Genomic DNA, 12,620 nt, shown 5'->3' on the forward strand with positions numbered 1-12,620 from the left:
GCCCACCTGGGGGCCGGGCTGGGCTGTGCTGGGGAGCCCACCTGGGGGCCGGGCTGGGCTGGGCTGGGGTGCTGGGGTGCTGACCAGGGGGCTGAGCTGGGCTGGGCTGCTGGGGTGCTGACCTGGGGGCCGAGCTAGGCTGGGCTGGGCTGGGCTGGGCTGCTGGGCTGCTGGGCTGCTGACCTGGGGGCCGGGCTGTGCTGGGCTGGGGCGCTCTCTTGGAGGACCACTGCGCGTCGCGGGCGCGGATGCGGGTATGGATCGCAGCGGCGCCTCGCGCCTTTTATACCGGCCGCAACCGCTGGCGGCTCGGGAGCGGGGGTCACGCGGGCGGGCGCCGCCTCCCTGGCTCTCGCGCGCCCCCTGCAGGACGCCCGCGCTCGCTCGGCAGGCCGCGGAGCTCTGGACACCGAGAAGCCGCGTCTAGTGTCCTGTCTGGAGGAGGAGTGGAGGGGTCCCCAGGGCGGCTCCAGGCGCGGGTGGGTGGCTGAGAGTTATGCCACTATATTGGGATAGATGTACTGCTACTTTCCCTTAATTTAATGAGATTTGTAGTAATAGTGTTTGGACAGGCTATCCTGTCTGCTTTTTCGGAACCAGGGATTGAACTCAGGCCCTTGCGCTTGCCAGGGAAGCACTTATTCCACTGAGCCATCTCTCTGAGCCCCCCCCCCCTAAAAAAAATTTTTTTTGTCCTGTCTGCTTCTTGTACTATGGATAACCACTAAGAAGATAACAATGTACAATGTATTAATTATTGAAAATGTCTTATTAATCAGCTTTGAAACTGCCTCACTGATATTTGTTTCTCAATAAAACAAAATAAAATTTAAAAAATAAAAAATAAATAAAGATAAAGGCTCTAGATGCGCGCACAGGGAAGTAATGAAATCCTAAAGCTCCAGGCAGGATGATTCCCCCGGAGGCTTGTTTTTTGTTTTGTTCAGTCTTTTTCGAGACAGGATCTCGCTATGTAGTCCAGGCTGGTCTCAAACTCGCAATGATCCCCCTCCCAAGGGCTGGGATTATAGGTGTGCTCCACCACGCCTGAACAACTCTGATTTTTTTAATGGAGAGAAAGCAAAACCAAACAAACAAAAAACAACAACAACAAAACAAGCAGGGCCCCAACCTGGGTGCGGAGGCACACGCCCGGGATCCAGCTCCAGGAGGCTGAGGCAGGCGCATCTGAGAGCTTGAGGCCACCTGGGCTACACAGCCAGAACCTGTTTCCAGAGACAAATCCAAGGCTGGCTTTGTCCTCTTTCCCCTAAACCAGCAGCCTGCCTCACGGTCCGCCTTGGGAAGGATTCCGTTTCGGGGAAGTGGCCAGACGCAGCTGGACCATAACCTCGGCCTCGCTGCAGGCGCAGACCCCGGCCGAAACCACCAATCCCACACCAATGCCAGATTTTTAAGCCTGCTTCTGTCAGAAGGATCTTTGCTTTCAAAGTCTTGTCAACAGTTAAGTTGCTTTAGGAAGGAAGAAGGATTGAAGGAAGGAATAAAGGGCGAGAGCAAAGGGGACCCAGGAAAGGCAGGAAGGGAAAGACCTTACAGGAGGAAGTCGTGACTTAGCCCACGGAGCCCTTGTCTGCTGGCTCAGCATGGCGCTGGTCGCTTCACTTCTCCGCAGAAGGTGGAGCCACTTTGTGGCGGTCAAGGCGTTTCAGGGATGGGGCACAACGGATTTGTTACATCTTTTATTTTTTGTCTTTTTGAGACAGGGTCTTTCTGTACAGTCCAGGCTGGCCTTGAGTTCACTTTGTAGCCCAGCCTGGTCTGGAATGTGCATCGACCCTCCTGCCTCAGCCTCCCAGTGCTGAGATTACAGGCGGCACCACCATGCCCAGCTTCAATGGACTTTTTTTTTTTTTTTAAGAATTAAATTTATTGGTACATTTGAAGCACACATAATAAACATGTCCATCACAGGGAGTTGGTTCCTGCACACCTTGATCCTTTTATTCAGTCTCACCGCCCTTCAACCCCTTCGTTATTAAAAAAAGTTGTTTTCATTTTTTCTCGTCCCCCTCCCCAGCTTCCCTTCCCATTTGAACATTTTCTTCCTGTTTCACAATACATATTAATACATTTTGATCCTTACTTACAATTTGAACTTCTCATTAGAGAAATGATACAGTATTTTCATGTGTGTCTGCTTTATTTCACTTAGGAGTATGTTCTCAAGGCCCATCATTTACCTGTAAATGTCTCAAGCACATCCTTCTTCATGGCTACATAGTACTTTACCACATAAAAGAACCACATCTTTATTCATTCATTGGTTGACTGGCATGTGGGCCGTTTCCAGGATTTAGCTATCGCAAACTGCGCTGCTGTAAACATGGGTGTGCATAGATCGCTGCGCTATGAAGCAGAATTTTTAAAAAGACCTAAGTCCCTTCTCAAGGTGCTGTACAATTTGTGCTGATAAAGAACTCTACACCAGGACATGACTTGGTGGCAAGAAAAGGAATTAAGTCCAAGTGGGGGGGGGTGTAGCTCAGCAGCATAGCACCTGCCTGGCAAGCAAGTGGTTCTGAGTTCAATTCCCAGTATCTTAAAAAATAAAATACCAGGTTGGGGAGATAGCTCAGTAGGATAAGCACTTGCCTGGCAAGGTCCTGAGTTCAATCCCCAGTGCCGAAAAAAAAAAAAAAATCAAATTTGGGGCCAGGGAGATGGCTCAGTGGAATAAGCACTTCCCTGACAAGTACAAGTACCTGAGTTCAATCCCCGGTTCTGCCCCCCAAAAAATAAATAACAAAAAATAAAATAACAATAAGCAAGGCCAGCCTGAGCTACATAACAAGACCCCGTCTCAAAACAAACAAAACAAGTGGGTGTACCTGAGCAAAGAGGTGGTTGGTGGGGCACTTACTTGACCCTCCAAATAAACCAGCTACAAATGACATTTGGGGGAAAGGGTGACGTGACCTGCACGCAGACACCAAGCAATATTAAGGGAACACACACTCCTGACAGGCAAAGCAGGCACGGCCAGACACCCGAGGCCGCAGCTGCAGCTGACGCGCCCAGCTGGGGCGAGGCCGCATCTACACCTGCGGTGGTGACAGGGAGCAGCTGCTTAGCCAGTTATCGGGCCCACTCCGCCAGCTGGAAGACATGGAGGCTGGCTTCAGCACCATCCTCAAGCTGAAAAATTTTCGGTCAGACCACCCGAGCTGGGGGCCTCTGCATTAGGTCCCTGGGCGTGAGGGCCTTAGGACTCCACCCCACCATGTTCCTCTCCTCCTCCTGGACTGTGTATGGAAAAACGCCAGGAAAAAGCCTGCCTGACATTTACTTGAAAATAACAGTTCAACTAAAATCTAGGCAAATTCTGCATAAGGTAATAGGTATGTGGGTGTCTGGTTTTTTTAAAGTATATTTGGAGTGCATTTTTCCCCCTGTATTTTAGGGAAGGGCCTACAGGGTGTTCAGGATCTCACTACTAGATCGGACTCCTAGTGATCCTCCTGTTTACAGTCTCCTAAGAGCTGGGACTACAGGCCCATGCCACCACGCCTGGTCTCAACTGCCATCCCGACATGCCCCAGGGGCAGGGCTGGCACGGCAGGCCTGGGGATCAAACCCCTGGTCCCTGCACCTGTGTGCAGGCGCTTTAACCCGCCGAGCTATCTAGCCGGCCCTGGGAGTGCTCTTAAACATAGCATTTAAACAAAGCACTGCAACCGGGGCTAGCGCCAACGATCCCAGCACTGGGAGGCCAGGCGAGAGCACTGCTAGCCCCGGGCCGCCTGGCCTCCCGAGAGCTCAAGGCCAGACTGAAGTACAGAGCAAGGCCCTGTCTCAAACAAGCAAGCAACGGGCGGGAAACAAGGTTAGAATCCTAGTAAGATTCTTAAGGATTTTCCTACGACTCAAAGTCCGTTAGAATAATCTTAAATTGGGTTTTATGCCTATGAACCAAGCAAGTCTCCCCCCAGCTGTCTGCACTTACACATGGGAACTCCCAACAGCTCCGTGCCCACGCTGTTTTCCCTAACATTGCACACCGAGCTCTCCGCAGTCCTTTGAAGCCCCTCAGGCCTATTGACCCAAGTGCTGGCACTGAGGCCTGCCGCCGCCCCCAGCTGGCTGTCAATGCCATCGTGTCCCCAGGACGACACCCTGGCGTGGCCCATGCACCCCCGGGAGCGCTGTTCTATGAAGCTACTGGTCTCTGCCTCCAGGGCCCACGCTGAGGCGGGGCCTCGGGCTGAGAAGCCAAAGGCAGCTCAAAGCACCGTGGGCCCCCAGGCCGAGCCTGGTATGGGAAGCCTGAGAGCCTGCCATGCTCAGGACAGCAGTGAGACCTGCGGGGCGGCACACTGAAGCTCCTCGTCACCAGCGTTCCTTGCGGAGAAACTGACTGTGCCGTCTCACGTGGCGGCTGCGGCTGGGGGGCAGAGATGCCGCAGGCAGGCCTGAGTGCCCTGGATGCCCCAGAGCACAGAACTGCTGTGGCTCAGGCCTGCCGCGACACAGCACCCACCCGGCTGTCACCAGACGCATTACTGATTTCTAGTCAGACTGCACTACAAAATTACTGATTGTAGTGCAGAGAAGCAAATATGACACAACTGTAACAGCTGGTGGCTCCGAGCTGGAATAGTAAGAGGTTTTCGTGCTATTCCTGCACCTTTTCCGTAGCTGTGAAGGTATCCCAAGGTTACAACAAAGCGGCCAACCCAAACCAGTCCCCTACACAGCGATGGCGCCTCTTTTTCCAGCCTGACAGCATTTAATGCCTTTTACAAACGAGATGAGCCGTAGCTCACCAGGCACAGGCTTTACTTTTATTTTTTAAATTAATGAAAATATAAACAAGCTCTGAAGGTGTAAAGTTTTCATTTACAGGCAAGTTCACTGTTCAATCAGCACGAATGACTGAGAATCGCCTGTATCCTCAGGCGTCTTCCAGGGGAGCAAAGCTGTCTTTCTTAAATAGCTTTTCATAGACAGCCAAGTCTGTGTGTCGCAAGCATGGCCTCGCAGTCCTGAGCGACTGCAGGAAGTGGTCCCGAGTCACGGTGGCGGCGTCCGGCCCGTCTTCCTGCAGAGCCAGCAGGGCTGCCTGGAGAGACAAACACCACACGTCACTCTGCTGAGCTTCAAATGAGCATCAGCGGCGACACTGAGATCTGAATGCAAAGGCGCAGTGTCCCTTCATGGGATTCCAAACACACGACTAGAAAGTTACATAAGTGACTAAAAACCTACTTAGACCAGAATTTCTCCTACATGAAAACTCTAGCCTCCCACAGGAAAAGCAACCAGGACAATGTGCACAGGCAGGCCGTGCCCGCAAGCACGGTGTGTGTTTACTACAGTGACGCACACGAGGCCAGGGACCTCCAAGGCACTCCGCCTCTGTTGGTACACTTACGCTATCATCTTCTGTCCCTTTCTGAAGCAGATCTAACGCCTACTTTTGTGTCTTTATTTGTGCTCTTGTGACTACCTGACGCCTGAGTCAACTTTGAATGCTTCCCTTTCACAGTAATTTAGACTCTGAAGAAGAGCAAGTTGTTGCTTGGTGCCAGCCCCCACGGATGGGGGACAAGGTCATAGGTTTTTTCTTTTTTGAGGCAGGGTTTCAATGTGTAGTTCAGGCTGGCCTCGAGCTTGTGATCCTCCTGCCTCAGCCTCCCGTGTGCTGAGATCACAGGGGTGCATCCATGCCCGGCCAGCGTCTTCTTTTCATGAGGTGTCTTTCCCTTGGATGGCACTTGGAAGCAGCACTGTGCATTTTATCACAAGCTGTAAAGACACTCAGGAAAGAGGGAGAGGACGGAGATGGCGGAGGACGGCTGCGTGTGCTCGACATGACAGGGTGGACGTGCTCTGGGGCGGTTCCCGGCAGTGTGGAGTTCGGCATAACAAAACTTTAGGTAAACACACACTGCTGGTTTTGATCAGCCCGTTCACATTATGAGGCCACATATATTTTTTTAAAAGGAGAAAAATCTTTCTGAGCTTGGAATAGGAAGGTTTTAGACAGTACTGATCACAAAGGACCCAAAAGACCCACACATTCTGATCCGGCAGTTCTGCATGGAGCTGCGCAAACAAGAAACACGCAACGCTGCACACACACAGCAGACGTGTGTGAGGCTGCTCCCAGACAGCAAAGCAGAAACCCAAATGTTCAGTAGTCAAGACAGGTAACAAATGTAGGCCACGGGGTAGAACACCAAAGCCACAGCCACGCACGTGCAGGGCACAGGCCGACTCCTGCACGGTGGAGCGGGCTGCCCGCATGGGCTCAGCAGCTCTGGCTGGAGAGGCTCCCGGCTGGGGACGGGGCTGGCGCGGAGGGCGCAGGGGAGGACCAGAGCTGAGACCAGCCCCCTCTCAGCTCCAAGTGGTGATGACAGAGCTGTGATCACATCACGTTAATTCAGTAACTGCGACCTGTGATGGGGCTTTTCTGCATGTAGTGCTTAGTGAAAGCCTACAGAAGCCCAACAACCTATGATAGCTTCTGCTCCCTTCCCAATGAAACCCGGGTGCCTTCCAGGGCTCACGAGGACCTCTCTGCGCTGGCCTCTGTGCGCTTCTCTGGGCTGATCTCCTGCACTCCTCCACCAAAAGACCAGACCTGTCTCCCTGCCCAGCCCTGCAGAGTCTCCCACTCAAGCAGCCGCTCCTCCCCTTCCAGCTCACATCTCCCCTCCAAAGCCCTCTTGGCCGCCCTGGCTGGCTCAGTCACTCCCCTGTGCAAATGGCAGCCTCAACTTCAACTCCCTCCTTTTCTAAATTTGTGACAGGGTCTCAGCCTCTTGGGACCTCGGTATCCAGGAGAGCAGGCTGTGCCGGGCAGCCCATGTGCCCTGAGGGTCACAGCTGGGTCTCCTGCTGAGTGTGGCCGGCACACAGTAAGGACACCTGACCACATGAAGACATGCTCTGAGCCACAGACCCTCCACTACTCAGGAACTTACTTCTCTGCAGAGATTTCTAAGATCAGCTCCAGAGAAGAAATGTGTGTCTGCAGCCAGATTTTCTAAGGAAACATCAGCCCCTATTGGCATATTCTTCGTACAGGCTTTTAAAATACAAAGTCTGCCCTGGAACAGATGGAAAAACAATGTAATTATAATTTTAAGACATTTACATCTGACACAACAATGCGCTAAAACATTTTGAGTTTTCTATCACAGTATAAAACAACGTACATTTGTCAATACAAGTCCACACATGGGGGACTCAAACAGTAAAAAGTAAAATCATTTCTTGGTTCTGAAAGGTAAGAAAGATTAAGCCATCAGTGGCCCACGTGGCAATGGCACAATAATGGCATGATGAAAAAAATAACATTTTTAAAATTAATCTTTAAAATCTCCACAGTCTTTTTTTTTTTCTTTTGAGGCAGGGTATTGCTGCGTAGTCTAGGCTGTCCTAGCACTCACGGTTACCTGCCTGCCTCAGCCTCCCACGTGCTGGGGTTACAGGTGTGCACCACCACACCCAGCCAGCAGAGCTCTTTAAGAGAAAGATGAATCTCTATTTGGGTGCAAAAAGTGCTACTAGAGGGGCTGGGGAGATGGCTCAGTAGAATAAGCGCTTCCCTGGCAAGCGCAAGGGCCTGAGTTCAATCCCCAGTGCCACCAAAAAGAAAAAAAAGTGCTACTAGAACAGCTGAAGAAGCAGTGCACAGATTATCAGATATAACTGGGAAGGATCACAGGCATGTAAAAAAAAATTTTTTTTTGCTTTTATGTATTTAGTGCAGGCTCTACAGGGTCTCACTGCACAGATCAGACTCGTAGTGATCCTCCTATTATTCAGCTTCCCAAACGCTGGGATTATAGGCACATGCCACCACACCGTCTCAGTCACGTCTCAGCGCACACACTGCAGGAGACTGAACCGCAGTCCTAAGTCTGCCTAAGTCTGCTGAGCTATCTGGCCAGCCCAGACATTTAAGTGTTTTAAGCCCTGAAACCCTGAAACCTCCCTGAGGTGGTCCCCGTGGGGGGGAGAAGGGTTGGGAGGGCACAGTGGGCTCGCTGCCCGACCACGGCCGCGCTCCTCACAGGCCTCAGCTCTCTCTGCTGTGAGCTGAGGGTGCTGCCCAGGCCACCGCCCAGGCCCACTGAGCTCCCTCCCACGAGGCTCAGACTTCTCCCAAAGCAGAGCCTCACGGCGGGCAAAGGCCAACTGAGGCAAGGCGCTGTGAAGGCCACAAGGCACCAGAGCAGGGATGTTAATGCTGGGTGTGGGTTCACTACCTGCTGATCCGGAGGGGGGATGTAGAGGACCCTGTCCAATCTCCCGGGACGCAGCAAGGCGTCATCTAATACGTCAGGCCTGTTTGTGGCTGCAACAATCATGACATTTCGATTGAAAGCATCTTCAAATTCTGAAAGAAAACAATAGGTCAGGCCAGTGACTGCTGGTCACAGAAACTGCTCCAAGGTACACGTCAGTCAGGTCTGAGTGTTGCGGCCGGGCAGCTTTTTCCCAGCTGAGATGCTTGCTCACACACCCCTCCTGCTGAGCATGTGTGTGACCCAGGTCACCACAGACACAGGCCACCGCCACCAGCTGTGTGCACAGTGCGGCTTGTCCTGAGCTGTGTCCTTCTCTGACTTTTCTTTCCAGAGGAAGCAGTAATGATGAATCTAAGCTTTAGCTATACAAATCCTACAGCTACACAAATAACCACATAAAAGTAAGGAGGGCAAAGCCTTATGCCCATGAAGCAATGAAACAATTTTCTGAATTGAAGAATCACAGTGGTCTTTTAGGGATGAGATTCTCTCCACATAGTGAATTGGGCTTCACACACCTCCTAACGGGCAGGAATCGCCTGGCAGATGCTGCTTACGGGATTCCTGCACTGTGAGGAGCTCAGACTACACAGCTTCTCCTTCCCTTTCAATACCCGGCAAAACGTTCCTAATGAGCTAACACGCTCCTCTGATGGGACAATTTTTACAATGAGAAACAGGTAAGAACAAGGGGTGGGGGAGAGGAGAAAAACCACCGCCAGAGATGAGGAAAGCACACCAAATTCTCTGGAGCAGACTCCAGAGGCAGGGGTCACCGAGCGTCACGTCAGTCAGCACTGCTCGGGGGCCCGTTCCGCAGAGTGACTCAATCACTGTGACACTGAAATAGTCATACTGTTTTATACCAATATTGGATGGAAAGATAGCTGTTCATAACGCATAAATTAGAATCAACCCCTTACTCCATTAATGTCAATTTCCCAGGCTGAGGATAAATAAAATTCATGTTTATACACATTTGAGATAATTTATTATAAAATTATTTCAACTTTCCTGGCTAAGTCGTTCTTACCAACTGACAGAAATCCCTGTAGGAGGCGCGCTCAGCACAGGAAACCAACACAGATGGGGTCGGGAGCGTCTGGCCCCGGCTGCGTCCGGCCCAGCTCTGGAGTCCCCGGGCTACACAGACACCACTGCGCTTTTCCAGCTCCGGTATTTACCCTGTGGCTCTGATTTACTTCCTCTTCTCTCGGTCGTCTTCAGTCCAACCCCATCCAGCTCGGTCAGGAGGACGGAGAGCACCCGCTCCTGCACACCGCATTCCGCGCTGCCGCCCGAGCGAGAGCCCAAGATGGAGTCGATTTCATCCAAGAACACGATTGCTGGCGTGTTGGCTCTTGCTTGTCGAAATACCTTTTGTTAAGGGAAAACGTCAGAAAGCCAGTGTTCTCACTAGTTACGTAAAGGTGTGTCCTCTGCGTTACAGTTTATAATTTTCAAAATACAAAGGAGAAGAGTCTAAATGCTCAAGAATGGGGAATGAAGAAATAAAACAAGAAATAACCAAGTATTATGTAGAAGTTAGATATTCTCAAAGGATAGCTAGTAAGAAATTTCAAAAGCAATAATGTCAAATTTAAGTGCAGGCTGGCCGAGAACTCGCAGCACGCCTCCTGCCTCAGCCTCCCGAGTGCCGGCATCACAGCGTGCACACCACGGCCAGCTGGTCATCTTCCTCAAAATAAGGCTTATCTTTGAGGCAAGACGCAGAGTCGAAAGTAAGCATAAACACACAGGAAAGGAACAAACCTGAGCCATGACTTTTTCTGAGTCGCCGACAAAAGGCGAGAAGAGCTCCGCTCCGCTCAGCGAGAGGAAGGCGCAGCAGCAGCTGGTGGCCAGGGCCCGCACCAGGGTGGTTTTAGCGCAGCCGGGCGGCCCGCAGAGCAGGATGCCTCGGGGCGGTGCCAGCCCCATCCGGGCAAAGGCCTGAGGGAACTTGAGGGGCCACTCGACGCTCTGTGTGGAGCAGAGATGGAGACAGGGTCTCTCAGAGCCCTGCCGCCCCTCACTCGTCCTCAGCTGCACCCTGGCTAGGCTTCCTCAGGCCACGGCACTTCTGCTGTCCAGCAGAGCCCATGCCCAGGACCTTGCACCCACCAGTGGGTGCCCTCCCAGCCCATCTGCCCTGAAGGGCCCTTCCTCAACACTGCTCTCTGCTGAGTGGGCCCGGGTCTCCGCCCTGTAGCCTTTCCCTGCCCACTAACCTCCTCCTTGTGCCACTCTGCACTACCACTCGTCCTTTATTTTCACTTTTTTCTTTTGAGACAGGGTCTCACTATGCAGGTCAGGGTGACCTTGAACTCACTATGTAGCCCAAGCTGGCTCAAACTTGCAGCGATCCTCCTGCCTCAGCTCCAAGTGCTAGGATCACAGGTGTGCAGCACCTCACCCGGCCCACCTTTTACTTCTGGAGTGCTTACTGGTTTTGCTCATTCTCCCAGGTTCAGTTTGTTGTCCTGCTCTTGCTAGAATGGAAGCAAAGTTCCCTCTGAATCCTCAGCATCTAGGACGGCACCCACCCACAGCAGGTACTCAAAAAACAGTAGGTGAATTGTGAATGAGTCCGACTATGTGCGAAGCAGCTGCTTTGCCGCCGTAGTCTCACGGCTGGAGGAACTCAAGCACAGAAAGTTCGCCCGCCCGCCCGCCCGCTTCCTCATGCTGCAGCAGCACCGGGGCACCCAGGCAATTTCACTTAACCTCATCACACCTGCTCTTAACTACCGATGCTACAACCTCTGCGAGAAAAGGGAAAGCCCAGGCCACGTGTGCTCTAGCTAAGGACAGCTTCCTAAGCCAGCAACCCAGGCTGAAAAGAGCACCAGAGGAAACCCTACACAGGACACAGGACACAGGACAAAGGACATCTCGGGAGAGAAGTCTGCAGGGATCCTGGCACAAGCCCCCTCAGGCTGGGTGTATCCAGGGCACTGAGCAGGCACACATAGGAGGAAGCCCAGGTCAGGCACAGGGTGACTGGTGTGAGGCGGCTGTGTGCCTCCCAACACTGAGCATGGGAGCCTGGGGCCAGCCCGCAGCCGCTCAGGAGTCCTGAGACTGAAGGCACCTATGTGGGCGCTGCAGATGGTGCAGGCAAAGGAAGGTGCTCCCAGGCAAGGGAGCTCTGTCCCTCAAGCAGCCGTGTAGATTACAGACAACGCAGAAGCAATCGGGGTCTGTGACAAGCCCTGCTCCTGGAGCCAAGGACTCTGGATTTACTGCATATGCAGCTCCTTGTTAAGGCAAACAAATATAAACCATAGTTATAGGCCAGGGCTCCCCGGAGCTGGAAATTCTGGCTCCTTAAAGCAGGGTCGGGCCCAGGCCAGGCTGCGAACTTGTCCTTTGGTATGTTCAAGGGACAGGACAGCAAAATCCAAGGATGCGTAAACATCTTAGACAAACTGGAACTGGCTGGCCGTGTGGCACTGCCCTACACAGCAGCCTGAGGCCCTGAGTAAATGCCTTGCCACAGGGTGAAGGAAAGGCACAGCATGGCTCTAACTGTGCGTGTCCCCATGCACGTGCCATTGTCCCAGGTTACTCGCAGTGCACGCCCTGTCCACAGCCATTACATGGCACTGTCGGGACGGGTGACGAGGAAAAGAGCCTGTATGCCTGGCCAGACGTGATCCTCCTGACCACATCCTCCAGCGTGGTCACCGGGACAGATGCAGAGCCAGCGGCCACAGCAGCCGAGTGGCCCCCATCCCATGTCCACAGCTGCCCCTGACCACAACAGCAGAACAGAAGCTCACAACCCTGACCACTGCTCCTTGCAGGAAAATCTGCTGATCCCTATTCTCGGTTGACTCTACAGCAAGAAACACACAGGACGAGGGTTGAGGTGGGAGATCACGAAGGCAAGTTCCGACATGCGGGTCTGGGGTGTCACCGCGCACCCACTCTCACCATAAAAGTGCGGAGCATGCCACAGCACTCCACCGACCGAGTGGGTTACGCACCTGCTTTAGCTTCAGCTTTACATCCTCGAGGCCTCCGATCTCCTCCCAGCCCACAGGCCTGAGGTCCACCAGCCCTACGGCACTTCGAAATGTTGAAGGCTGGACCCTCTTCAAAGCGTCCAGGAAGTCCATTTCCTCAACTGTAGGACTGTCCTGCTTCTGAAAAAATAACCCCCCAAAGAAAAACAAACAGAAAATTAGGCAGGCCTTTTTGGTGATACATAAGCATAATTTTTTTTTAATTTTTCAACAAATAATACACTGCATATATTCTTCTTAGTGGTTAATTGCTGTACAAGATGCGGACTTGTGATCCTATTTACAAACACCATTAGAACAAATC

At 52.5% G+C, this 12,620-nt stretch overlaps 2 protein-coding genes across 4 annotated transcripts in view; both read right to left on the reverse strand.

The window, feature by feature from the left end:
* The window catches only part of CUNH15orf48 (chromosome unknown C15orf48 homolog), a 3,444-nt gene extending 3,160 nt beyond the window's left edge, over positions 1–284 (reverse strand). The window contains exons 1-2 of one of the 3 annotated variants that reach the window (XM_023724092.1): positions 197–284; positions 7–28 (exon numbers count right to left, since the gene is read on the reverse strand). The gene's annotated coding sequence lies outside the window, so the exon portion shown is untranslated. The other 2 variants (XM_023724093.1, XM_004639030.2) reach the window with 2 other exon arrangements.
* A 4,499-nt stretch (positions 285–4,783) lies between these two features.
* Spata5l1 (spermatogenesis associated 5 like 1) overlaps positions 4,784–12,620 on the reverse strand; it is a 16,211-nt gene continuing 8,374 nt past the window's right edge. Inside the window, exons 4-9 of the mRNA XM_012516429.2 lie at positions 12,278–12,436; positions 10,059–10,268; positions 9,470–9,662; positions 8,244–8,374; positions 6,954–7,079; positions 4,784–5,083 (exon numbers count right to left, since the gene is read on the reverse strand). Coding sequence (XP_012371883.1) covers positions 4,916–5,083; positions 6,954–7,079; positions 8,244–8,374; positions 9,470–9,662; positions 10,059–10,268; positions 12,278–12,436 — 987 coding nt within the window. The 3' untranslated portion in view covers positions 4,784–4,915. The remainder of the gene's footprint in view (positions 5,084–6,953; positions 7,080–8,243; positions 8,375–9,469; positions 9,663–10,058; positions 10,269–12,277; positions 12,437–12,620) is intronic.

The sequence above is a fragment of the Octodon degus genome, unplaced genomic scaffold (assembly GCF_000260255.1).
Source record: "Octodon degus isolate 3935 unplaced genomic scaffold, OctDeg1.0 scaffold00105, whole genome shotgun sequence".
Taxonomy (NCBI): domain Eukaryota; kingdom Metazoa; phylum Chordata; class Mammalia; order Rodentia; family Octodontidae; genus Octodon; species Octodon degus.